This window comes from Acinonyx jubatus, chromosome B3 (genome assembly GCF_027475565.1).
Source record: "Acinonyx jubatus isolate Ajub_Pintada_27869175 chromosome B3, VMU_Ajub_asm_v1.0, whole genome shotgun sequence".
Classification (NCBI taxonomy): domain Eukaryota; kingdom Metazoa; phylum Chordata; class Mammalia; order Carnivora; family Felidae; genus Acinonyx; species Acinonyx jubatus.
The window spans coordinates 21841566-21869331 of record NC_069386.1 but is presented as its reverse complement, the minus strand read 5'-3'; the positions used below and the strand labels follow the sequence as shown (position 1 = coordinate 21869331).

General features: G+C 41.9%; 2 protein-coding genes across 4 annotated transcripts in view; one reads left to right on the top strand and one right to left on the bottom strand.

Moving 5' to 3' along the window:
* OTUD7A (OTU deubiquitinase 7A) overlaps positions 1-27766 on the top strand; it is a 360750-nt gene that overhangs the window by 28860 nt on the left and 304124 nt on the right. The gene's annotated exons all lie outside the window — the stretch shown is intronic.
* On the bottom strand, positions 38-27188 carry LOC128316154 (uncharacterized). The gene is made up of 3 exons (XM_053225079.1): positions 27097-27188; positions 22637-22797; positions 38-489 (listed from the first exon to the last, which is right to left on the bottom strand). Exons 1-3 carry the CDS (start codon positions 27186-27188, stop codon positions 38-40), a joined length of 705 nt encoding a protein of 234 aa, XP_053081054.1.

Here is a 27766-nt window from a genome sequence, read left to right as displayed (position 1 = left end):
GTTACTCCAGCTCACTGAGAAGGCACAGTCCTCCAGATCACTGAGGAGGAGGAGGGGTTTCTTCTAGATCATTGAGGAGGAGTAGGAGTTCCTCCAGATCATTGAGGAGGAGTGGGGGTTCCTCCAGATCACTGAGGAGGAGTGGGGGTTCCTCCAGATCACTGAGGAGGAGTGGGGGTTCCTCCAGATCGTTGAGGAGGAGTGGAGGTTCCTCCAGATCACTGGGGAGGAGTGGGGGTTCCTCCAGATCATTGAGGAGGAGTGGGGGTTCCTCCCGATCATTGAGGAGGAGTGGGGGTTCCTCCCGATCACTGAGGAGGAGTGGGGGTTCCTCCAGATCACTGAGGAGGAGTGGGGGTTCCTCCAGATCATTGAGGAGGAGTGGGGGTTCCTCCAGATCACTGAGGAGGAGTGGGGGTTCCTCCAGATCATTGAGGAGGAGTGGGGGTTTCTCCAGATCACTGAGGAGGAGTGGGGGTTCTTCCACCACTTAGGAGGAGTGAGGAGCCAATGGGATTAGGTGTATTGAATGAGAGGTAAGGATGGTATAGAGGATGGTCTCTAGCCTGATCCGCTGGGAGTGCCTGTTCCTGAGGTGATGATGACCAAGCTTTCACTTTCTGCTGAAGGGTTTTCTGCAGAACAAGAAAGTTTTATTTTGGCTTTTATTTTGATGAAAGACAGATTGTTATTTTTAACTTTTGGTGTCATTTCTAAGAATTTTCACCTAGGCCTAAGTCCTGAAGATTTCCTGTGGTTTCTTCTAAAATTTTATAATTTTACATTTGAACTTAAGATCCATTTTGGTTAATATATTTTATAAGTTGTGATGTTTAGGTCAAATTTCAGTTTCTCTTTTCTGTGGATGTCCAGTTTCTCCAGCAATACTGCTTAAAAAGATTATTTTGATTATTTTTCCTCTGTTGTATTGTATTTCACCTTTGTCAAAATGAGTTGCCTGTACTTGTATAGATCTGTTTCTATTTTGTTTTGTTTTCTGAACCCTATCCCACTGATCTGTGTCTATCCTTCTAATACCTTAGTGTTTTGCTCAATTCACACCTAAGCATTTTATTTTGAATGTTCTTATAGTGTCTTTTAATTTCCATTTCCACATATGCATTGCTAATACATGGAAATGGGGTTGATTTTTGTATGTTGATGTTTATCTCTTGTGACCTTGATGAATTCATTTAGTTCGAGATTTCCTGTAGATTCCTTAGGATGTTCTGTATAGACTGTTCCATTATCTATAATTAGCTTTATTTCTTCCTTTTCAGTCTCTGTGCCTTTTATTTCCTTTCCATGCCTCACTGGACTTGCTAGATCTTCTAATACTCTGTTGAATCACAGTGATGAGAGTAGATGTCCTTTCTTGTTCCTCATCTTAGGGAGACAGCATTCGGTACTTGGCCATTAGTTGTGACAGTAACTGTAGGTTTTTCACAGGCACCCTTAATCAGTTTGAGAAAGGTCCCTCATATCCCTAGTTTGCTGAGTGTTTTAATCATGAATGTATGTTGGATTCTGTCAGATGTTTTCCTGAGGCAATTGGTATGATCATGTGGCTCTCATATTTAATCTGTTAATACAGTGGATTATGTTGCTTGATTTTTTGAATATCAAAGTAGCCTTGTATCCCTGGAATAAAGCCCTCTTGGTCATGGTGTATAATTCTTTTTGTATATCACTAGACTTCTATTTACAAATGTTTTGTTGAGGTTTGTTGTGTCTGTCTCTGTTCATGAGAGTTGCTGGTACTTTTTTTGTACTGTCTTTGGTTTTGGTATCATGGTATGCCTCATAAAATGAGTTGGGATAATATTATTCTTAGTACGCATTTCTATGGAGGAATCATGAATTAAATGTTGCATTGTAATTTTTTTTTAGATATTCCCAATCTAAAATAACATGTTTATGAAAAGTGCCAAAAGGAGGGGGAAAAATGCTTCAGAAGAACCAAAAAGTAATTAAGCTATGCAAGTATCTTCTTCCACGTTCTACAATGGCCTGTCCCAGGGAGAAATGTGAACGCCTACATCTGTACTACAGTTCTCCATTAGAGAGAGTATCTAAACATTTTAGTGCCAGATATCACCTTTGGAGTTTGCCTGACACATGTATTTTGAATAAGAGGCAAATTATGTAACAGTGGTGAATTTCAGGGGGAAAAAAAGGTGGTTTTTTTTTTCTTTGGTTTTGCAGTGGTATGGTCATGTGGAAATACTTGAACTGTTGAGTTAGTTCCTTAAACTCATATATGTAATATTTAAATCTGGGCCCCCAAAATAGGGCAGCTTGGAGGATAAAGAGGCAAGTATAATTTTTTAAATTGACAAAAGGAGAGTGGCTGCACTTCTTGTCAATGGTGGCCAGTCCTGGCTGCCTTTTGCTGACCCTTTGCATTGAAGATTCCGTGATAATTCTGCCTTCTTTCACATTGCTTTAGCATTCCCTGTGGTGACCAGTACAGAAGGTTTTAGGAAGGTCAAACTAATTTGTGCTTCCTTTACAGTTGCCAGATGTAGCAAATGGAAATACAGGATGCCCAGTTAAATCTGAATTTTGGATAAATAATGGATCATGTTCTAGTTTTAGTTTGTGCCAAAGAGTGCATGGGGCATACTTCTATAAAACATTTATTGTTTATCTGAAATTCAAATTTAAGCAGATGTTCTGTATTTTATCTGGAAACCCTCGCTTTTTCCCATATTTTTTCCTGTACTTTGAACCTTGCTCATTTTCATTCAAGATAAAAGCAAAAGTTCTAGAAGATGTCAAAATTCGATAGCAGTTGTTCTGTTTAATATGGGACAGCTGTCTTTTCCTGGCAGGTGAACATGATGGCAGACCTCGTGTAATATTTTTTTTCCTCTTACGGGAGCCTGTTGCTGGGCGTTCAGCCCCTTCCAGTGCGGGTTTGTGCCTCGCACCCCCAGTGCCCACTCACACTTTCTATTTGCAGTGATCTCACTTCATTCGTCTTGCCAGTGTCTAATTTTTCAAAAAGCTTCTTACTCATCCCCACTTTCGCACCTCGGCCCTATTTGCAATTACCCTTTTAGAATGCTCCCTAAATTAGTGTCCACACACTACAGATACATAATATTTTTTACATACTTCCTGGGTCAGGTATATAAGTAGAAACAGATTGCAGGCTTTACTTAAATGATCTACCATGGTAAGCTTGGTTCTGACATTATCTGTAGTGCCCGGATTAGATGATTTGCCTAAAGAAGATGCAATAGAATTTCTCTGTCAACACACTGAGGTTTTAGATATCAACAAGAGGTTGTCTGCTTGGGAGAGAGCTTAGGGAGGTCATCCTTCTGGCTTTCTTTACAGCAGCCCTGGTCCATAGAGCACCCTGCACTGTTTCCTTCCACTTTCATTCTGTTGCAGGCAGCTGACAAAACCACACTATGAACTTGAGGACTACTTTGCTATGAGCAGTGTTCTTATATCTGTTAGAATTTGTTTCAACTCAGAGAAAGGAAATGCCCCTGACTCTTGTTTGTATTTCTGGCTGGTTTTGGGGCACTTGTGGCTGTTAGAACTATCACTGTGGCAGAAACAATGCTGAGAAGTATTTCTCCTGTAAAGGCCAAATACCCTTTAATGTCAAGTCAAAAAAAAAAAAAAAAAAAAAAACCTGGTAGGTGGTTTACCAGCAGCTAAAATAAAGGCCTTCCATGGCTTTCCTGTTTCATTCGTAAATCCCCAAGAATGTGGGGCTCTGGATGGGGACAAGTCGGGGAGCACTCCCCAAAAGCAAAGTGGCAGCTTCTAGGGTCATTGTCTTCGTGCCATATGAAAACTGAACTTGCTATTACCAAGTTTACTATTGACTCTCAGATTTCTACAATTTCCAACTAAATTATACAGGTTAAAATGATTCTTTGTGATGGGCTATTTTATTCACTTAAAATATAGAAGAAATAGGATAATTGCTAATATCTCTGGAATTTTGAGGATACTAATTCTGGCCCAGTTCTAAAAGTGTCAAAAAATTGTAAGTGTAACATTTTTGTGTTGACTTAAATATGTTTTATTGGTTAATTTATGTAAGTATATATTTGCTAAGAGTTGTTTTTTTAGTGCACAGAATGGATATTTTCCTCCAATTTTGATGTTATACGAAGGAAAAAATTGCTGCAAATCTATTCAGTTTTTGAAAATGTTTCTACAGCCATTAAACCTGAATAAAGATTTTTCCAAGTGAAAATTGTTTCTTTTGTAACTATTTTCTGTTTCTTAACTTTAACACTTAAACATAATGAAATCTCCTTGGTTTCTTTTTTAATTTTTTTAATGTTTATTTTTTGAGAGAGAGAAAGAAAGTGGAGGAGGGACAGAGAGAGAGGGTAGAGAGAGAATTCCAAGCAGGCTCTGCACCGTCAGTGGAGAACCCAATGCAGGGCCTGAACTCATGAACTCTGAAATCATGACCTGAGCCTAAATCAAGAGTCAGCCACTTAACAAACTGAGCCACCAAGTGCCCAAAAATATCCTTGGTTTCTAATGACTAGGGATTATATACACACTTGCATCAAATACATGTAGTATTGGCCAAACTGTGCGTGCAGATATACAAGGCAACTTATCGTAGTCAGCCATTTTGAGGAGACAGGGCCCCTGTTTTAATCACCCAAGCCTTCTCTGCCTCTGTTCCTAACTATAAAGCTTGATGCTTTGCTGGGAAATCATACTGTAAAGTATGCCCTCTATTTTTCCTATGGGAAAGAAGCATAGAATTGCTTCTTTCTTTAAAAAGTATTCAGAATGTCACCTCACATCTATTAGGATGGCTACTATCAAAAAGAAAGAAAAGAAAGGGAGGCAGGAGGGAGGAAGAAAGGGAAGATAGAAGGAAGGGAGGAAGGGAAGAGTGAAGGGAGAGGGAAGAGAGAGTGAGAGAGGGAGGGCGAAAGGAGAGGGGAGGGGAGGGAGGAAGGGGAGAGGAGAGGAGAGGAGAGGAGAGGAGAGGAGAGGAGAGGAGAGGAGAAATGTTGGCTAGGGGATATGGAGAAATTGAAGCCCTTGTGCATTGCTGGTGGGAATATAAAATGACACAACTGCTATAGAATACAGTATTGTGGTTCCTCAAAAAAAATAGAAAAAGAGGGGTGCCTGGGTGGTTCAGTCAGTTGAGCATCTGACTTCGGCTCAGGTCATGATCTCACAGCTTGTGAGTTTGTGCCCCACATCGGGCTCTGTGCTGACAGCTCAGAGCCTGGAGCGTACTTCAGATTCTGTGTCTCCCTCTCTCTCTGCCCCTAACCTGCTCACATTCTGTCTCTGTCTCTCTCAAAAATAAATAAACATTAAAAAATATTTTTAAAAAATTAGAAAAAGAATTTACCACCTGATCTAGGAAACTTCCTCCTTGGTATGTACCCAAAACAGGTAGAAACATGGACTCCAAAAGATATTTGTATACCCATATTCATAGCATTATTCAGAGTAGCCAAAAGGGGGAAACAGCCTAAGCATCCACTGATAAATGAACATATAAACACAATATGGTGTATACATCAGATGAAATATTAGACTTAAAAAGGAAAGAAATTCTGACATGTGTTACAACATGGATGAACCTTAGGACTAATCATGCTTAGTGAAATAAGCTAGTAACCACAGGACAAATACTATCAGATTTCACACAATGAGATACCTAGAGTAGTCAAATCCATCTATCAATCTATCTCTAGATAGAAAGTAGAATGGTGGGGCACCTGGATGGCTCAGTTAAGCATCCAACTCTTAATTTATCCTCAGGTCATGTTCAGCTCACAGTTTGTGAGTTTGAGCCCTGCATTGGGCTCTGTGCTGACAGTGTGGAGCCTGCTTGGGATTCTCTCTCTTCCCACACTCTCTGCCCCTGTGCTGCTCGCTCACTCTCTCTCTCTCTCTCTCAAAATAAATAAATAAACTTTTAAATTTTTTTTAAAAAGGAAAAAGATAGTAGAATGGTGGGTGCCAGGGGGTGGCAGAGGGGGTAATGGGATGTTAGTGTTTAATGACTACAGTTTCAATTTGGGAAGATGGAAAAATTCTGGACATGAACAGTGGTGATGGTTGCACAGCAGTATGAATGTACTTAATGCCACTGAATTATACACTTAAATATGGTTAAACTGCTATATTTCATATTATGTGTATTCTACCAGACTTTTTAGAAAGTATCCAGGATGCATGTCTATCTGGAGAACTAGGGACCACTCATTCCTTCCTGTGGATTACATATGACACCCTTGAGCCCTTTAGGTTCTATTTCAGGTTAGTGTGCCCTGAGCCTCCATTGATTTGTCCTAGCTCCCCATCACTCTGCACTGGTGTGGCCAAGGATGTGCCAGGATGAATGAAGTACCTCTAGTTCAGGCTGCAGGGAGGGGATCCTCAGCCTAGCAGCCAAACCTTTTCTTTCTTTTTTTAAAAACATTAAAATGAAATGCACAAAATTTAAGTATATTTATAGATGAGTCTTGACAAATATATGCGTCTTTGTAATCCATATCCGTATCAAGATACGGAACGTTAACATTACACCAAAAAGTTCTCCACTGCCCTGCCTCCAGTGCCCATTCCCAAGCAGCCACTTTTTTGATTTCTCCATCAGAGATTATCTTGCCTGTTCTAGAACTTCGTATAAAAGGAATCAGGCAGTAGGTACTCATCTCCGCTCAGCTTAATGTTTCTGTGATTCATCCATGTTGTTGCTTTTATCAGTGGATTGTTCCTTTTCCTTGCTGTGTATATTCATTGTTTCGCTGTGCTAGGGGCTGTTTGGCTACTTTCTTGTTGCTGAACTGCTGGGCCGTTTCCAGTTTGGGGCTGTTATGAATAAGGCTGCTGTGAACATTTTGGTACAAGGCTTTTTGTGGACAGATGCTTCTATTTCTCTTTGGTTAATACCTAGGAATGGAATTACCAGGTCATAGAGCAGATTTCTAAAAGACCACCAGACCATGCCATACTCCCACCCAGAAGGTGTGAGGTTTCTGGTTGCTCTGCCATCCTTGCCATCCTTGTGGTATTGTCAGCCTTGTTTTCTTTAAGACGTTCCGATAGGAGCAGAGTGTTATATCACTATAGTTTTAATTTGTATTTCCTTGGTAACTAGTGATGTTGAAGTGTCCGAGTCTTTTATTCATTTTTTACTAAGTTGTTTGTCTTTATATTATTGAGTTGTAGTTGTGACTTTTGACAGGCAGAATTTTAATATTTTATGAAGTTGACTTAGCATTATTTATGGTTATTGCTTTGTGTGTCCTAAAAAGAGTTTTGCCTACCCCAAGCTATGAAGATACTCTCCTATGTTTCTTCTTGAAGTTTTTAGTTTAGCTTTTACAGTGAGGTGTGTGATTCATCTTGATTAATTGTTATGTATGGAGTGAGGTAGGGGTTGAGGTTTATTTATTTTCTCTTTGGAGATCCAGTTTTTCCAGCACCATTTGTTGAAAAGACTGTCCTACCCATGCTGAATTATAATGGTGCCTCTGTCTAAAGTCAAATGGTCAAGATAAGTCAGGATCTATTTTTAGGTTCTTTGTTTTCTGACATTGATTGATTTGCATATCATTATGCTGATATCACACCACTTTGATTATTGCACCTTTATAGTAACAACCTACACTTTTACCCGTTACATTTTGGTGGCTTTGCTCCAGTGGTACAGTAGACAATTTTAACATTGTTCGTTCACATTCACTTTCCTTATGCATAAGATGGCAATGATATCCCTGAGTGAAGGTGATGACTATGTGAATTACCTGTGGTGACATCTGACACAGTGCCCCATACAGGACACGTTCCATAAATGTTTATTTCCCCGTCTGATTCTGTAAGTGGCTCACACCTTTGTGTACCCTCACCACATCTCTGACCTATGGTTGGGAGGCCAAGGGAGGAGCAACAAGATGCAGTGATTTTAATTATGATCTTTGATTCTGTGGCCGAGGAAAAAACTAAGCTACAGTCTGCTTAATTTCAGTGTTGACATTGGCTATTTCATTTTGCAGTGTTCTCCAGTCTTTCAAAGTTTATTCTCTAAGCCTTGGTTTTCTCATATGTAAATGAAGAGAGTACCCCCAAGCTAATTGTCAGACACATTTGCATTAAGACATGTGAAAGCACTTTGTAGGATATAAAACATCGTAATAGCATAAGATGACATCTTCTCCATTGTTTCTCCCTTGGGACGGAAATATTCACAGGGCGGGGAATATTTTTTTCCAGTTTGTGGACGTGACTCAGATATGAGGGCTCACATCATTAATTTGGCACCTATATCATTTTTTCATTGTTATTAAAGTAATTGCATCTATCAGGATTTTCTCAAGGACTGTAGATAACAAAGCATATTTGAGTCCCTGCTATTTGTTGTCACTCTTTATGAACATCACATTTGAAATCATTTACTAGAACTGTTTATAGACTCAAAGAGCAACTCTTGCCTTTTTGGAGATTTTAAGACACAAAGCAAGGCAGGTCTGAACAAGAAGTAGCAACTGTGGAATGTAGACACTCACACTTGAATAAACAGCAGATGTTGGTGATGCGACTGACCATCCCCTCTCATGCCATCCATGCCTCTTGGGACATGTCCACAAACTCTCTTAATCCCTTAAGCAAGAAGGAGAGTAAGAGCCCCAGGCAGGGGGCAGGGTGGGTATGGGAAGGATCCAAAGAAGGACAAGAAGTGGCTCCCGCCAGAAAGAGGATCTCTTTTGCACTGCTGGTGGGAATGCAAACTGGTGCAGCCAATCTGGAAAACAGTATGGAGGTTCCTTAAAAAATTAAAAATAGAACTACCCTATGACCCAGCAATTGCATTACTATGTATTTATCTAAAAGTACAGGAGTGCTGATTCAAAGGAGTACATGCACCCCAATGTTTATAGTGGCACTATTGACAATAGCCAAAGTATGGTAAGAGCCCAAATGTCCAGCGACTGGTGAATAGAAAAGGAGATGTGGTATGTGTATATCTATATCTATATACATACAGTGGAATATTATTCAGCTATCAAAAAGAATGAAATCTTGCCATTAACAACAACATGCATGGAACTAGAATGTGTTGTGCTAAGTGAAATAAGAGAAAGACTTGGGTGGGGGGACGGGCTAAATGGGCAAAAGACATTAAGAAGGACACTTGTTGGGATGAGTACTGGGTGTTATATGTAAGTGATGAATAACTAAATTCTATTCCTGAAATCATTATTATACTATATGTTAACTAACCTGGATTTAAATTTTAAAAATAATAAAAAATTCAAGTTATGTCACTAACACTAGCAGATACTCACCTGTAGATCAGATTATTAAAATAAAGGCACCTTATTTCAAAATTGAAAAAAAAATTGAAAAAAGAAAGAAGTAAAGAAGTGATGGTACACACACACACACACACACACACACACACAATGGAACATTACTCAGCCATAAAAAAGAATGAAATCTTGCCATCTGCAAAAATATGGATGGAGCTAGAGGGTATTATGCTAAGTGAAATAAGTCAGTCAGAGAAGGACAAATCCTATATGATTTCACTCATATGTAAAATTTAGGAAAGAAAACAAACATGGGGGGCGGGAAGAGAGGAAAACCAAGAAACAGACTCTCAACTATAGAGAACAAACTGATGGTTACCATTGGGGAAGTGGGTGGAACATGGGTGATGAGAATTAAGGACTGCATTTGTGATGAGCACCAGGTGTTATATATAAGTGTTGAATCACTATATTGTACACCTGAAACTAATATTACACTATATGTTAACTAACTGGAATTTAACTAAAAACTTAGAAAAAAGACAAAGTGGCCCCCTGGAGTCAGAGATTGCCTGGGGTCACTTTGAACCCTGGGAAGTGGCTCTAATGACTGTTTAAGAGAGTTTTAGGTTAAGTGTGTCTGAATCCCAGTTAACAAACGCAGGTGTGAAGAAACAGCCCTTCTCATTTACTATAAGTCTGCTTAGACCCTGATCCTGAGTTTCCATTTCACCAGGCTGACAAGCCCCGTGCCACAGTTATTTGGGAGTCCTCTGCTTCCCTGGCTTGTGCTAGAGGTAGGATCCTTGAAACTAGAAGGTGATCTGCATGAGGGAATGGCCACCTTCAGGCCAGTGGACATGGGCCCACACAGATGAACTTTGAGGTGTCCAGGTTTCTGCTTGCCTAATGCTTACAGATATGTGTACCTGGTGAAGGTCAGGAATGTCTGCCATGTTTATGGTGACAGCCTGACTTCTAGCGTTCTCCTGTCATTCCATGGTGGTCTCCACTCCCTGCAGCTGTCACACTGCAGTAGGCAGAAGCCTACAGAATCAGTAGCGGAGACTACAGAAGCCTTCCTTCATCTACTCAGGGTGTAATTTCCAGAACAAAGCTAGCATGGATGAAGGATAAAGTGTTTGAAGCCTCTCTGTGTGGAACCCTTCTCTTACTTTATTGGTAGTTCCAGGCCAAGCCTGAGCCAGAGAATTTTCTGAAGCTGCAGGAAGTGCGAATGCATCAGCCAGCCCTGCCCCAAACTGGAGGAGAGAGGGGGGTGATTTTGTGCCTCTAGACTGACTTGCAGGCTCTCCTGCTATTGTCTTCCAGTTTTCTGTTTTGCTGGTCATGCCCTGCTCTCCACTGTTAGTCACCCTGGTTTTTTTCATCTGGGTTATTTGTTGGCCCAGTCATTTACTCATTTAACAGATATTTACTGTTTTGCACATACTGTGGACCAGGGAATCCAGTGCAGGAGTGAATGAGCATTTTCTCCTGCTCAGATGGAGCCAGTTTAATGCCACTAGACATCCAGAAGGATGGCAACGAAGAAGGGACCATGCCTTCCTCCATTTGTGTGGTATAAAATCTGGCTCCTGGCTTAGGGACCCACCCCAAGTGAATAGGTAAGAGAGAGGTGTGGGAAGTAGCAATGGCAAATCTCCACCCAGAGAGCACATGGCAATAAATGCTTTGTTTTTATCCAGCCCTACCCTTGCAGTCTGAAAACCCAAGGAGACAGGTTCCCAGGATGGAAGAAAATGCATATGGGTGAGAAAATATTCCGGACTTACACTTTCTCAGATTAAACCCCCAGTTTATTCCACACTTTATCTCCCCATAATAGTTGATCTCATGTAAAGATTATGAAGGACTACAAAAGAACTAGCTGAAGGCAATTAAGAACACATTTATCTTGATGAACACTGAGAAATGTATAGAACTGTTGAGGCATTGTAATGTACACCTGAAATTAATATATGCATGTTAATCATACTTGAGGAAAAAAATAATAAATAAGCAAATAAATAAGAGCTAGCATACAGAAAAAACATGAAAATAAAGAAAGTAAAAGAAAAATATAAGCAAAAGACTTAGGGAAAAAATGCAGATGGTTCAGAGATCAGCTTAGGAGTTTAGAAAAGTAAGTTCTCAGACTCTTGAAGAAAATGCTGGCAACATGATCTCTGAAGCATAATTTGAGCATAGAAGATTGAGAGGAGTGAGTGAGACAGAAGAAATCAAGGCCAAAGCTGGCAGAATGCACGAGGAAAAAAAAGCAGACAAGAAAAAAAAAGTAAAAATGATACGGACACAAAGACTAATTCAGAAGCCACAAAATAGGAAGCCTCATTGAAAAACAACCATCGTGGACAGCCCACAAGAAACTACACAAAAGGAAGCCAGTATCACCAAAACTTTATTTCCTAACAAAGAGTTTTAGAAAAGAAGGGGAAAAATTAAGTATATGGTTAAAGAAAACTCTGTAAATATTCACACCAGACTTGACTCTACTATTCAAACGGAATTGTGGCATTTAGGTAAGCATTGAAAAGAATGACCAAAACTGGGTTCCTGACTTACACAACATACACAAAAATCAATTCAAAGTAAATTAAAAACTTGAATGTTAAGACCTAAAAACCATAAAACAGCTAGAAGAAAACACAGAATATGAAGTCCTTGACATTAGTCTTAGCAATGATTTTTTTTGGATTTGACACAAAAGGAAAGGCAATAAAAGAAAAATAAACAAGTGGGACTGCATCACTGAACGCTTCTGCACAGCAAAGCAAACCATTAAGAAAATGTAAAGGGAACCTGTGGAATGGGAGAAAATATTTGCAAATCATATATCTAATAAGGGGTTAATATCCAAAATATGTAATGCACACAAATCAATAGCAAAAAACAACCAATTAAAAATGGGCAAAAGAATAGACATTTTTCCAAAGAAATTATACAAATAGTTAACTGATACATGAAAAGAAGCCCGACATCACTAATCATCAGGGAAATGCAAATCAAAACCACAATGAGGTATCACCTCACACTTGTTAGAATGGCTATCATCAAAAAGACCATAGGTTAAGTTTGAGCAAAGATGTAGAGAAGAGCAAACGCTTGTGTTCTCTTGGTAGGAATGCAAACTGGTGCAGCCACTTTGGAAAACAGTATGGAGGTTCATCAAAAAATTACAAATAGGGGTGTCTGGGCTGCTCAGTCAGTTAAGCATCTGACTCTGGATTTTGGCCCAGGTCATGATCTCACAGTTTTTGAGATCAGTTCCCACATTGGGCTCTACACTGACAGCACGGAGCCTGCTTGGGATTCTCTCTCTTCCTCTCTCTGTGCCCCTCCCCACTACACTCTCTCTCTCTCAAAATAAATAAACATTTTTTAAAAAATTAAAAATATAGGGGACACCTGGATGGCTCAGTCAGTTAAGCATCCGACTTCGGCTCAGGTCATGATCTCATGGTCCATGAATTCAAGTCCTGTGTCGGGCTCTGTGCTGACAGCTCAAGGCCTGGAGCCTGCTTCAGATTCTGTGTCTCCCTCTCTCTCTACCCCTCCCCCATGCTCGCTCTCTCTCTCTGTCTCTCTCTCTCTAATAAATAAAAACTTAAAAAAACTTTTTTTAGTTAAAAGTGTAACTATCACAGGATTCAGGAATCGCATGTCTGGGTATATATGCAAAGGAAATGGAAACAGCATCTGGAAGAGATGTCTGCACTTCCATGTTCTTTGCAGCATTATTCACAATATCCAAGATGTAGAAACAACGTGAGTGTCTGTCAACAGATGAATGGATCAAGAAGATGTGAAATATATGCATGTATCTACAATGTATTATTCTGCCATGAGAAGGAGGGTAATCTTGCTGTTTGCTACAACATGGATGACCTTGGAGTACATTATGCTAAATGAAATAAGCCATACAAAGACAGATATTGCATGGTATTACTTACATATGGAATCTTAAAAAAAAAAAAAAAAGTCCAATTCATAGGAACAGAAAGAGAAATGTGATTGCCAGGAGCTGGGTGGGCGGGAGAAATAGGGAGGATTGGAAAAAGGAGAAAGGAAAAACAGAAGAATGACCGATGTTGAATCATAGTGACATTGTTCATTTCCATGGTACTCTTCACCTGGTATTGAGGCAGAAGAGGTAAGGGACAGAGGTGGGGTGGAACTCTGGTTCTGCCTCTCCCAAGCTACATTTTATGAAAGAATTACCGGTGGATTCTGAGTGGAACAATGAGTGTCCCAATAATTTCTTATTTAACCAAACTGCCGTAAGCGTAAAAACAGAGACAATGGACAGATATTCCCAAGTGTGCCAGAAAGCAGAGCACTTAGCTGCTCGGAGTCCTTTGAATAAGGGTTTTGAGTAAAACTATTAAATGTTGAAATCCAGCCAAAATACAAGTGAATAAAAGTACAGAGCTTGGTAAAAGATGGGTGGTGAACCTTAAGTCTGTTTAAATATAAGAAAAAGAAAGAGTGGCCATCTGTGTGAATTATAGTGGCAGCCAAATAGTAAAATGATATAAAGCTTACAATTAGTAATATAACTTAGGGTGAGAGAAGGGAGAGGCTATGCAAGTATATCATGTCCTTTTCTTAGCGGAAGAGTCAACAGTCACTAAGTCGAAAATGCTATTTTTAAAAATGAGGCTGTAACTTCGGAGTTTTTCATAATATTTTTGTTACCCTTAGAGCAGTCTTTTAGGAAGCCATCTCTTATAGTGAAGAAACATCATTTCTCTGAACTTTAGGAATTCTGTTTGCTGTTTTGCTGTCACATCTTTCCTTCCTTTTTTTTTTTTTTTTTTTGTTGCTTTTTTGTTGTTTGTTTGTTTATTTGGTCATTAATGAAAAATGCCACTTACCAGAAGCTCAGTGTGCTCTGGGGATTGGGTATACGTGGTGAGCTAGTATTTGTGAACAGGTGGAATGTTGCTGTGGAGGTAGAACAGGTGAAGTGATGGGGAATCAGAGGTGAGATGCTAAGGCAGGCCTCTCTATGGAGATGCTTAGGTAAGGTCCAGATGCTAATTCAGAGCCAGCCAGGTTAGAGAGCACACTGCACTATGCTGAGCAGAAAGAGGCCTGTTCCAGAAACAGAACAAAGGCCTTGTTTTGGAGCCCTGCTTTGTTGGTACTCCAGCAGATGGCCTGCCTACTGCAAAATCCTGTTCCTACTCTACTCTTCATGTCTTGGAATAGGTCTTAGGTTTTGCCTACTCAGCAAGATTGTAGGACTGTCTGGAAGATGCTCAGTGAATATGTAAAGATAGATGAAAGAATGAACAAGTGAATGAGTGGATACTTTGAGAGTGTCAGATTAATGACATATCACAGTTAATGGTATTAGCTGCTTTTTTATGTTAAAGTTGAGTATTTTTAAAGTAGATTTCCTTTGGAAACACTTTATAGCATGTGATTTAGGCTGCTGCTAATGACAGCCCATGACCAGCCAGTTCGATATTCTGGTGTCTTCCAGTGAACCACATGAATTTGCCTTCTAAGAGTTTTAGGTTCTACATGTGAAGTCAGAGAAGTTAAATTCATGGCTAAGATCCTCATGTGTATTTATTTGAGAGTAAAGTAAGTTGAGATGTTTTCTGTCAGGTTCAGGAGGCGCTTCTGGAAGTAACACCTTTGCTAACTTCCTGCTCACCTCTTCTTTGCCATATGGATATTGAAATCACAAATATGACTCTTGAAAGCAGGGTAATAAGTCATTTTAGTTCCTTTAAAATAAATGTATCTTGGGGCGCCTGGGTGGCTCAGTCGGTTAAGCGTCTGACTTCAGCTCAGGTCATGATCTCACGGTCTGTGAGTTTGAGCCCCGCGTTGGGCTTTGTGCTGACAGCTCAGAGCCTGGAGCCTGCTTCCGATTCTACGTCTCCCTCTCTTTCTGCCCCTCCCCTGCTCATGCTCTCTCTCTTTCTCAAAAATAAATAAAAACATTAAAAAAATAAAATAAAATAAAATAAAATAAAATGTATCTTTTCTGCTTGGTGGGAATTTGAATCTTGACAAATACATAGATTCGTTATTTTGTTTAAGTTAGCTGTGATTTACTGCTTGTATGTGGAATGCTCTAAGTCTAAACCCCAGGAGGGAGGGGGCAAGGATGGTCCCCACCCTAGAGGCCTGGTTTAGTAAGATTAGTGGGAGGTGGCTGACACAGAAGTGTTTGAGAGAGATCCCAGGAGTGGGGCTCTGTGTACAGGTTGCTTTTTGTCTTTGAAACACAGGCTGGAGCGTCCTTTGAACCAGTGTTTTTCAACATGAAATCTTTACCCCATTAGCCAAGATTTTTGTCTCATTTCACTTTCTGTAGTTTATATATGAAACAATGGGTATTTCAGAGTTTCCATACAAAAGATTTACAAAATCAAGTTTTCTCTTGACTAGTTATGCTTTATGGAGACTTTGGCAGCTTCCATTAGGGCAGTAGTCTTGCCACTACCTTGACATCCATATGCAACTGTACATTTCCTGGATGCTTGTGTGACTGTATTGTCCCTGAGATTGTCCTTTGGTCCTGATGGCCTGCTCTTCCTTTCTGAGTGATTGGACTGGCCCAGCCAGTAGAGCATGGGCACTGCCCCTAAAAGAGCCACTGGCCTCCTGTATTTAGGATGAAGTCTCTTCTAACTCTGTGACTCCTGATCTTTGTTATGTAAGAAAGTTCAGGCAACTGACACAGTGTTGTTTAAACAAAGTTTTCTGTGAATCTCTTTGCAAGTAAAAAGAAGCTTGTCTGCTTGTTTGTGATGCTCATTCACTGCTCACAGAGAGGGTAGGAAGGCCAGGCATGAGCCAGCACTTGAATCCCAGTTCCTACATGGCACCTGCTGTGTGACCTGACCCCCAGAGTCTCTTTTTTCTCACTTCTAAACTGGATGCACTAGTCATATTTCTTGTTTTCTTTGTTGTTGCTCCTTTGTCCTTTGGCCAGAATATACCTGAAATTGGACAGCACTGGAAAGCAAGTCCCTAGGGTCCTCAGGAATCCTTGTCAGATACACCTGGGTCTCAGGACAATGCTGGCCCAAGTAGGCAGTGCTGTGGGGAGCCCAAGTCTGTGTCTCCCCAACATAGATCCTTTTCTTGCTGTGTGACTATCATTCTTTCTCCATGCTGGCTTGCAGGCTTTCTTCTCAGTCTCTGCATCTCCACGGGGGATGTAGCCACCAGCAGCTCCCTCACTTCAGAGAGCTACCACCTATGACTCCAAAAGCACTAGCAACTAAAGGGAAAAAAAATAGATAAGTTGGATCACATGAAAATTGAAAACTTCTGTGCCACAAACAGTACCTTCAAGGAGGCAAAAAAGACAACCCAGAAAATGTGAGAAAATATTTGCAAAATCATACCTGATGAAGGACTCCTATCTAGAATATATAAAGAATGCTTACAACTCAATAATAAAAAGACAAATAAATAATAGCCCAATTAAAAAATAGACAAAAGAACCTGAATAATCTTTTCTCCAGAGAAGATATACAAATGACCAACAAGTACATGAAAAGATGTTCCACATATCAGTCATTAGGGAAATGCAAATCAAAACCACAATAAAATATCACTTCACCCACTAGGTGTGTCTAGAACCAAAAAAACAAGCAAACAAACAAAAAAAAGAGACAAGTGTTGGTGAGGAGGTGGAGAAATTGGAACCATTGTACATTGCTGGTGGGAATAGAAAATGGTGCAGCCTCTTTGAAAAATAGTTTGGCAGTTCCTCAAAAAGTTAAATATAGAACTTGCATATGAACTAGCAATTCCACTCCTAGGTATATACCGAAGAGAAATAAAAAAAACCTGTCCTCACAAAAACTTGTACATGAACGTTCATTAGCATTTTTTTGTAATAACCGAAAAGTAGAACCAACCCAAATACCTATCAACTGTTGAATGGATAAATAAAATGTAGTATACATTTGTATGCTATATTTTGTGGTATATGACAGCATATTATGCAATTAAAAAATGAGGTAACAATACATACTACAACATGAATGACCCTTGAAAACATTATGCTGAGTGAGAGAAGCCAGTCACAAAAGACCAAATTTTTTTTTTAAATTTATTTTATTTATTTCAAGAGAGCACGTGTGTGCATGTGCACATGCAAGCAGGGGAGGGGGAGAGAGAGAGAGAGAGAGAGAGAGAGAGAGAGAGAGAGAGAGACTCCTAAGCAGACTCCATGCTATCAGCACAGAGCCTGATGAGGGGCTCAAACTCACAAACTGTAAGATCACGACCTGAGCCAAAATCAAGAATCAGATACTTAACTGACTGAGCCATCCAGGCGCCCCAAAAGATCACGTGTTTTGATTCCATTCTTATGAAATATCCAGAATAGGTAAAGTTATAGTCACAGAAAGTAGATTAGTAGTTGTCTAGAGCTTGGGAACTGGAGAGAAAGGCAAGTGGTTGCCAGTAGGGGCAGAGTTCCTGTTAGGGGAACAAAAATGTTCTAGAATTAGATTGTGATGATGGTTGGATATACTGAAAATCACTGAATTGTAACATTAGATAGGTGACTTGTATGGTCAGTGAATTATATCTTAATGCTCATTAAATTTTTTTTAATTTAAAAAATAAAAAGAGTTTTTATTAAATCCTGGTTCCAAATTCCTGGGAAAGAAGCCTGATCCAGTTTGTAGGGAGACCAACTCCTGGCCCCAGGGTAGGGTCCTGTTGTAAGAACATGGATACCATGTGCCCGTGTACCACCACCTGGCCACTCAGGGAGGCAGAGGGCTATGTAGAGAGGATAGTGTGTCTGTATATGAAGATAACAATAGCATCTGCCTCATGGAGTGATACTAAGAGGAAAATAAATAACTGTATGTGAGTCATTTAATACAGAGCCCAGCACACCCTTCATGCTGACTGCAATGGCCATGTTAGTGTCGTGCTGCTTCTGGAAGAATGACAAGATACAATGCACACATCAAAGCTCAAAAAATAGTTGAGTAATGAACTTAACCTCAAGGAACCTGGAGATAAAGTCAAAAATGAAAAGGATCTTTAAATTTTTTTTTTTGCAACGTTTTTTTATTCATTTTTGGGACAGAGAGAGACAGAGCATGAACGGGGGAGGGGCAGAGAGAGAGGGAGACACAGAATCGGAAACAGGCTCCAGGCTCCCAGCCATCAGTCCAGAGCCCGACGCGGGGCTCGAACTCACGGACCGCGAGATGGTGACCTGGCTGAAGTCGGACGCTTAACCGACTGCACCACCCAGCCACCCCTGAAAAGGATCTTTAATTGGTATATCCAATTGCCTGCTTGCCTGAGAACTGTTACAGGTTTCTGACTGTATTGTACTGTCATTAACTTTCCCTTGTTGCTGCCTATGATATTACATATTAAGGGGCTGCCAACGGAAGTGGGTAACAAGACTGTTTGAGGGCGGAGTGAGACAGGAATGAGCTTCCCTAATGAACCTTTGTATCTGACACTCAGAGCAAGAGCTTTATTCAACTTTTTGGGTTTCATCATCAACCGTGTGAATGGTACCTACTTCACAGCATTGAAATAAGGATGAAAGGAGAGCAGACATTTAAAACACCTGGATAGGGGCACCTGGAACTCAGTTTGTTAAGCATCTGTTGATCTCAGCTCAGGTCTTGATCTCAGCCCACACTAGGCTCTGCACTGGATGTGAAGCCTATTTAAAAATAAGTAATTAAGTAAGCAAATATATAAGTAAATATAAATAAATAAATAAGAAAAACAAAAATTAAAAATAAATCACCTGGATATGTAACAGTCACAAAGCCATAAACACTGTGATTGTAGTCTTAATAATCACAGCGTGTGCTAGTAATATCTATGTAGTATGTACTTATATGTACTATATAAGTAATAAAAATTTATATGAAAATTAAGTTTTTGTATTATGCACATAATGTCTGACCACATTTTTTTAGAAGTTCATGTTTTAATTTTTTTTAACTTTTATTCATTTTTGAAAGAGAGAGAGAGACACACAGAGCATGAGTGGGGGAGGAGCAGAGAGATGGAGACACAGAATCTGAAGCAGGCTTCAGGCTCTGAGCTGTCAGCACAGAGTCTGATGCAGGACTTGAACCCACGAACCACGAGATCATGACCTGAGCTGAAGTTGGTCGCTTAACTGACTGAGCCACCCAGGCGCCCCCTGACCACCTTTTTAAAAAGACTGTGCAAATAAAAGAAAATAAATTGAAATTCCAAAGTTACAGACTCCCAAACAACTACTGTTGGTGTACATCTGGAGAGATTTTATTTATTTATTGCTATACAAAAGTATGGATCAGGCTATCATACTTTTCTTTTCCCCTGAATATTTGTTCAGTGTCCTTATCAGGTAATAAATGCAGATTTATATTACCATTTTTGGTTTTTCTTTTTTTTTATGTTTATTTTTGAGAGAGAGAGAGAGAGAGAGAGAGAGAGAGCAAGTGCACATGAGCGGGAGAGGAGTAGAGAGAGAAGGAGACACAGAATCTGAAGCAGACTCCAGGCTCCAAGCTGGCAGCACAGAGCCTGATGTGGGGCTAGAACTCACAAACCACGAGATCATGCCTGAGCCAAAGTCAGATCTTAACCAACTGAGCCACCCGGTGACCCCTTTTTTGGGCTTTTTCTTACTTTTTGTTTTCAGATAATTTTAGACTTACAGAAGTTTGCCATAGTAGTACTTAGCGTCTTCCTAGCATTCAGCTTACTGGCAGCTTCCTTGGGCCTATCAGGCTTCCACAGAAGTGTCTTACCCATAGTTTCAAGATTTTTTTTTCCCCTAAGCCATTTTTCCAACTTAAAAGTATTGTTAGACTTTGAATCCACCTATGATTTATAACAGTTGAGGGCTCTACCCTTCATTAGATCCTTGCCCTTAAAATTTAGTCTTGTAGCTCACATCCCATTCTTGGTTTAATCTCTTATTATTTGAAAATTAGAAGCCGTTCCATCTTCCAAATTGATAAATCCCTAAGTTTTTGGATTCTGTCTCCCTTCTGCTTGGAAGCCAGACAGTTCTTTTCTGAGCTCACCTCTTTCTTGTATCACCTTACCAAACCTTGCTAATGGTGACTGCCACATATCAGTGACATTCTGCCCTGCACCCCTTGTTAAGTGCAAGGTCTGCCCTCCAGGTACTCACTGGAAATCGTTTTAATGACTCTTTGCTCATTCTCCCGACCTCAGATGAAAGTGTCCTTACCACTCTTGGCCCAACCCCTGAGGCCAGGTCCACATAAATTAATATGTTTTACAAAAGCAGCCCAATTCTGTATCAATTATCATAAACTCTTTTATGCTTTAGTAACCAACAACTTCAAAATCTCAGTGGCTTGCAAAAGTTTCTCTTTCCCATTCTGTGTCCATCCTCACTCGGCAGGGACCTCTGGGATGCAGGCTGAGCAGTGCCCCCACAGAACATTGCAGGTGGCAGAGGGAAAGAGGAGGTATGGGGAGTTGGCAGTGGTTCTCAGGCTTCCACCAGGAAGCAGCACCACACCTCTGCCTGCTGTTTATCAGCCAGAGCAAGGCCACTGGCCTCATGCCCAGGGACAAGGAAGCCACTGTCACCAGTCACCCGGAAGGAGGGAAGCCAGACACGCTTGGTTGGCAGCACCAGGGGCAACCTCAGAATCCCTTTGTTGAAAATGTTAGCTTTCATTTTTCTCCTTATAAACAGAAATGCAGTGAACATCTTTTCTCCATACTTCTGTTTGTTCCTGTCTTTTTGTTTTCTAAGAATACATTTATAACATAATTACTGTGTTAAAATGTTTGGTGCTAAGGCTGCTACTACCTCACACTGTGTCTCAACATACAGACTAGCAGGCAGGTGCCAGCTTGCCGGGGGGTGAAAGCTTGGAGTCAATAAGACTGTACACTTTGCAACCCAGGCCAGGGTGTGGCTTGGCAGATGGGTGGTGGATCCTCTTGCCCCTTATCCAGAGGGTAGGGCAGTACACTGTCTTGCTAGCTGTGGGCAGCACTTACCAAAATCCCAGAAAGTGCACATTGCCATCCAGAACTAGCTCATGCTTTTAAAAACTACTAATGTGTCCTGACTTGCAGGGCCCACAGAAGAACCAAAACTTTCGGTTTTTCATAGATCAGCAAAGGAAAGACATCCATTGTATAGAATTCATTCTAGTTTGTAAATTATATTGAGTTTCTGGATAGAGCACAGCACAACAGATAGTGACTAAAATGCACCTTATCTCCTGGTGTTCGATTTCTCATTTGCGAAATGGGAACTGCCTTCCTTAGAATTCTTTTGTTAATCCTGACAACAGAAAAATTCTCCAGACTTTTAGTAAAATCTCACTGGTAAGCTGTGGGTGATGGGGAGTATGAATACAAAAGGGAGAAAATGTAATGACTTAAAGAGAATAATAAAGCTCTGGGCAACAGCCTGAGTGATCTTGAAATAGATAGGGCTTGGAAAACCCACCATACTGGGGACCCGAGACCCTGCTCCCAGGCAGCAGCTGGAATATTCCCAGCCTCAGTCCAGAAACATGCCCAAGAGCATCACTTTGTGATTTTATTCTTATTCAAGTTCTGAGTACAATTCTGCAATTCTCTTGTCATCGTGAGCTGAGCTAGCTGAGGACAGTGTTCTGGGGATTTTCATTTGTTTATTAGTCTTTCTTTATAGATATGCTGTCACATGACAGATGCCTTCTTGCCATTCAGGATCAGGCCCCCTCTGAAGCGTCCCTTCTGAGAGTGGGTCAGTGGGGGGACCCTGTCGGCCATCTCCCACGATGACTCCCCAAGGGTGGGCCTCATCTCCACCTGTGTGGACCCTCCTCTGTATGCCTCTCTGCACCTGCCTTAGTAGGTGTGTGTTGCTTTGATCTTTCACATTTCACTTATATGCTTCATTTTTTTTTTAAAAACAGCACTAGGTCACTTATAAATCTAACATATAAATTAAGTTCTGGTGGATATTTGCTTGCCAAAGGATTTGCTCTAGGATTCCTTCAAGTTATAAGCATCTCAACATCTTACACATGATTCTCATTTTTAAAATACTTTTCTTTCATATAATAGGATCAGTTGTTAAGAAAAACAAACAAAAGCACACACAAAAAAATGTAGTGGTTGAGATGGCTTTTTTTTCCTCTTCTCTTTTCTGGCCTTACAAGGAAAGAATAAAGTATCTTTGTGTATTCCAAAAAGGGCATGGCTGTGTCTGGGCCTGCTACTGAAGGCTTAATGCTACCTTGGATTAAGTCAGTGAGTAGACTTTCCCAAGGCATGTCACTTGTAATCTTCCAATTGGAAGTAGGAAAGTAGCTGAGTGCACAGAGTGGTGCCCTTGCCTCGGCAAGGGGTGGCCTCTCCCCTGGAGGCCACTGGGGGCCCACACCAGGGCATGTGCCACCCCTGGTCAGGCACTGTTGGCAGGAGGAGGAGGAGCTGGTTGACAGCATCAGCTGCCACCTGCCCTGTGGGCTGGGAACGTAGGAGGGACAGTTCTGTCCTGCGGGCAGGGAGAGGGAGTCTGCAGATAAATGTCCATGTGAAAGAGCCTGCCCCATCCCTGGGGAAGCTTCCTGTGCATTATTCTTACAGATTGTGTGTCATGATACAACTTATGAACAACTGCCTGTAGGAGTTTGGGGAGGGAATACTGTCCCTTTTCCCATTGGGAAAAGACCTCAGCCTCTCTCCCTACTTCTTTTTTTTAAAAAAATTGTTTATTTATTTTTTGAAAGAGAGAGAGAATGTGAGCAGGGGAGGTGCAGAGACAGAGGGAGACACAGAATCTGAAACAGGCTCTAGACTCTGAGCTGTCAGCACAGATCCCAATGTGGGGCTCGAACCCATGAAACGTGAGATCATGACCTGAGCTGAAGTAGGACACTTAACCGACTGAGCCACCCAGGTGCCCCTCTCCCTACTTCTTCATATTCTGATGTTCTGTTTCTTGAATGAACCCAACTAGGTGCCTTCTGGTATTGGCAGACCAGTTTCTGAGGATCTTCTCAAAATGAATCCCCACAGAATGTTCCATACCCTCCTAGGCGTTGGGGGAAGGCCAGTGGCAGAGGGGCCAGAAGTGCTGGATGCCCAATGACCTTGGATTTGAATTAGCCATGTGACCTTCAGCTAGTTCCTTGCTGGGTGGATGGGTTTGTTCATCTGTAAGATAGGATGATTGTACATCACCCTGCTGTCCTTGAGGGATGGCCATGATGATTAGATAGAGGAGAGATGTGAGGGGTCACCCACAATTGGGGCCAGGAGGCTGAAGGGACTCCTGGCTCCTGTAGCAGGGTGGTTGTGCTGGGAGCCATCTGATTCATGGCTCTCTACTCAGGCATGTTGCTTCCCTCCTGTTAAAATCTGATGTCTGTAAATAACTGCTCCCACTGCCACAGAATCACAGATGTCCTGTCAGAGGGCATTTGGAGGGACATTTCCACATTGTGTGGATTTGGGCAGTTGTAAACATAGATGTGTCATCGTGGGGGCCCTGGGAGGCAGCGGAACAGAAGGGCTCAGAGTTCTTGTGCATGCCTCTGATAAGGGACGAGGGAAAAATGCTGAGAAAAACCAACTGCTGGTCAAGAGTGAGGGCAGGTGGCTTAGAGGATGTGAGAGTTCATTCCAGCCTTGGCAAGGCAGACTGGTCACCCAGAGCTGTTGTTTAGTGAAGAGATACTTGGCCAGTATTCACATGGATTTGTACCTATGCAAACATTAGCCCTTCAGTAAGCTTGGATACAACTTAAGCATACCTTTTAAATTACCATTTTCTTAAAAGGTAGGGTCCTTCTTTACATCTCAGTGTGGCTGGACTTTGGATGTGTCAGATGATGAGGGTTGTAGTGGAGTTGTCACCCATGGTTGTTGTTGGCTGTCTTTCCAGCTCTTTGTCTTTGTGGTTTCAGTCAGGGCTGCCCAGGGGGCTGATTCTGCCCCATGAGTTGTCAGCAGGAATTATGTGTGTCACTTCTGGTTTAGGATGCTGAATTATTGGAGGGTAGTCCTTCAGAGCTCTCCTGCTCTCTGTATGGCAGTGGGCAATGTTTGGGATTGTCTGCCCCATCAGCTTGCAGCTCAAAGTCGGGGGTTCTGGAGCCCAGCCCCAGCTACCCCGTAAGGACAGTGCAACATGAGCAAGAAATGAACCATGGTAGGTATGAGCCACCAGGGTATTGGCTGGCATTGATACTCTCACTGCTTTTTTTTTTTCTTTTTTTCTTTACAAGCTGTTATCAGACTGATCCTGTATCTTAAAATCCAGGCAATATGATAATTCCTCTGGTTGCTTTCCAGATTTCCCAGTGAAGGAATATTTTCAGGCATTCTCAACAAAACAGGAATACAGCCTCTTGACTGCAGAGGCAAAAATTGGACATGGATATTCCAGGAGATCCATATTTACAGAAGCATTTTGAAAACTAGAAAGCTCTATAAAAAAGGTGAAACTGGAGATTTCCCCATTTATGTTTCATGATGCTAAAATATGTTCCATTAAAAAAATAAGTAAGGTTCCTTGATCTAATAAGTTCGGGAAATGTGAGATGCTCTCGTCCGTTTTTGAAGACATACACTGCCTATTAGTATACCAAGGCTCTGAGAAGCCTGCAGTAAAGAAATTGTTTACTCCAGTGGAATCAAAATTTTCTCAAATATTCCAACACCCATCTTTCAGGCCAGTGTTTATGGGAAAGTTAGTACATGAAATGCAGAATTTGCTGATTCTTCGTACAACGGAATAGTGTTTCTTCAAAAGCCGCATTGTGTGTCATGTGGCAAATCCTTGTGATATGAGGCACATTATCAATGACCACTTCCTTTTCTTCTTTTTAAAGCAACAACTTGTTGAGTTCCAACTGTATGCGAGGCTAACTATGCTGAATGGTACATAGATCAATCTATGTCTGGTCCATGGGCCTGAGCATGTGTGGGCAGCACAGGAGGGCACTTGGAAACCTGCACATCCCTAGCCTGCACCATCACCTGCATCATGGGACCCTCTTGGCATAGGGCTTGGGAATCTACGTTGAGAACACATTACATGTGATTCTCGTGCTCCCCAGTATTTGAGAGGTATCACACCAGATGCATTTTTCCCACTTTCTCTTGGTTTGGGGTTGGGTTCTAAAAGTGCCCAGAAGGTTCTAGCCCTGAAAACCATGGCATAGGGTCCCAGTGTTGCCCAACTGATGTGTCAAGACCTCATATCAGTGTTTGTATAGACGAGCTTTGTGGCCTATAGAAATGACAGTTAAACTCTTCTATTTTAGAGGAGGCTACTACTTGCGTATTAAGGCCCAGGGTGCTGAGGACCAGGAGGAGAGGTCACTAAGGTGGCTGCTGTGGGGCTCGGGGCCCCACACCTTGTGGATAGAGCTGAGCTCATCATGTATGACAATGCTGTGGCTCAGACTTGCAAAGCCTGCCACGCAGTTGACAGATCCAGCCTTCACACCTTGCGGTTGATCGCCCACATGGTGCCACAGTAAAGGGTGATGTGGTTGGAGACAGCCGGGCGTGGGAGCAGGGGAGGGGGCTTTATGGCAGCTGGTCAGGCTGTTCTTCCTCTTGGATGCCTTTCATTTCAGCCACCGGTGCAGTGCGAGGGTTCTTGATGCCTTTGATGAGGCAGTTCTTCTGGAATTTGTTCAGGCACAAAACAGAGAAATCTGGCTCTTTTAATCAGCCCATGAAATGGTTTTGGGGCTTGCATTTCCTTAGGAGCTGTTATCAGTGTCACTGAAATGTCCCCCAAGGCTGTTTCTTCTTTCCTCCAGGAAGGGCAGCTGCAAATGAGGCAGACTGCAGATCTTTCTCAACTTACAATGGGGTTATGATGCAATAAACACATCTCAAGTTGAAAATGGCCTAGGTTGAAATGCATTTAATACACCTAAGCAATGGAATATCATAGCTTCACCTAGCTCATCTGAAATGTGCTCCGAGCACGTACATTAGCCCAAGGTTGGGCAACATCCTCTAACACAAAGCCTATTTTATAATGTAGTGTTGAATATATCATGTAATTTATTAATTACTGGAAGTGAAGAACACAGTGGTTGTAAGGGTATCCAGTAGTTTACCCTGGTGATGGCATGGCTGACCAGGAGCAGGAGAGAGAGAGAGAGAGAGAGAGAAGCAGCAGGAGAGAGGATCATACTGTGTTATTGCCAGCCCAGGAAAAGATCAAAATTCAAAATTTGAAGTACAGTTTCTATCGAGTGTGTATTTGCACCGTCATAAAGTCGAAAGAGTAAATTGAACTATCCTAAGTTAAGACTATCTGTAATTTAAATTCTGCCCCTTTTACATTCAGATTGCCTCACAATGGCTGATGCCTGGGGTGGCCCTTTGAAAGGTGCTGCCATCTGCCAGTTGCTGCTGTAACCACCCGATTTCTGCAGGTCAGTGTCACCGGCATGGGGCCTCCAGGGAAAGTGCTGAAGGCATAGACAGATGGCCTTCCCAGAGACAAGGTCAGTGGGAACATTCTGGTCTGATGGGAAACTAAGTCTGGTAACCTGGGGAGTTTTAAAAGTACACTGAATCTGGGGTCCCACCCTCAGGGCAACTTTGTCAGTGCTCCCCAGGTGAGTCAGTTGTGCAGCCCTGGGGTTGTGAGTGTGGGTTGACAGACCAGATCAGAAGGACTCAGGCCATTGCCTCCTCTGTCTCTGTGAAGCTGGGAATGCAAGTCAGTGGGACCCGTGATCCTCATCCCTGCCCTCCCTGCTCCTCCTCTCCGGTCCCCTCTGGGCCACGCTGTTCGGACACTGGCAAGAATGAAGCTGACCCATCAGCACCCCACTCCTCCTGCTGTCCAGCCTCTAGGTCCCCTGGCCCAGCCCACTCTCCTTCCCTGGCTGAGGCAGCTGCTCTCTCCATGACCGCACATGGTGGCTACCTGACCTCAGGGCTGGGCCCTCCTCCTGCCAATGCCACAGGTTTCTGTGACATCTGTGGGCTGATTCCTCCCCTGTGCCCACCTTCCTTTATATGTCAAATCTATTCTCATTTCCTGTCTCCATCAAAGGAACAGAAAATACAGGTGCTTATGACACACTCCCTCATGTGCATATAAACCACAACATACACTCACACATGTTCACACATGCACTCACACTCCCGCATACATCACACATGTGAATGCAGTTATGCACCTGCACCCACACATGCAGGTACCATGCATGCACACTTACAAGCATGCTCAAACATGCACATACACATGCCACAGATTTACACATACGTACATACACACGGATGCACACACCAACACATGCATGCACATACATCCTACTCACCAAAGTCTCACCCTCCTGTTGCAGTTCATGGTCTGCCTTGGGCCCCAGACCCCAGATAGTTGTTGTCCTTTCCCTCTGCCCCTCCATCCAGTCCCTCACCAAAGCTCATCTGTTTTAGCCTCAGAGTATATCTGGAGCCAGTCTAACCTCCTGACTGCTCTC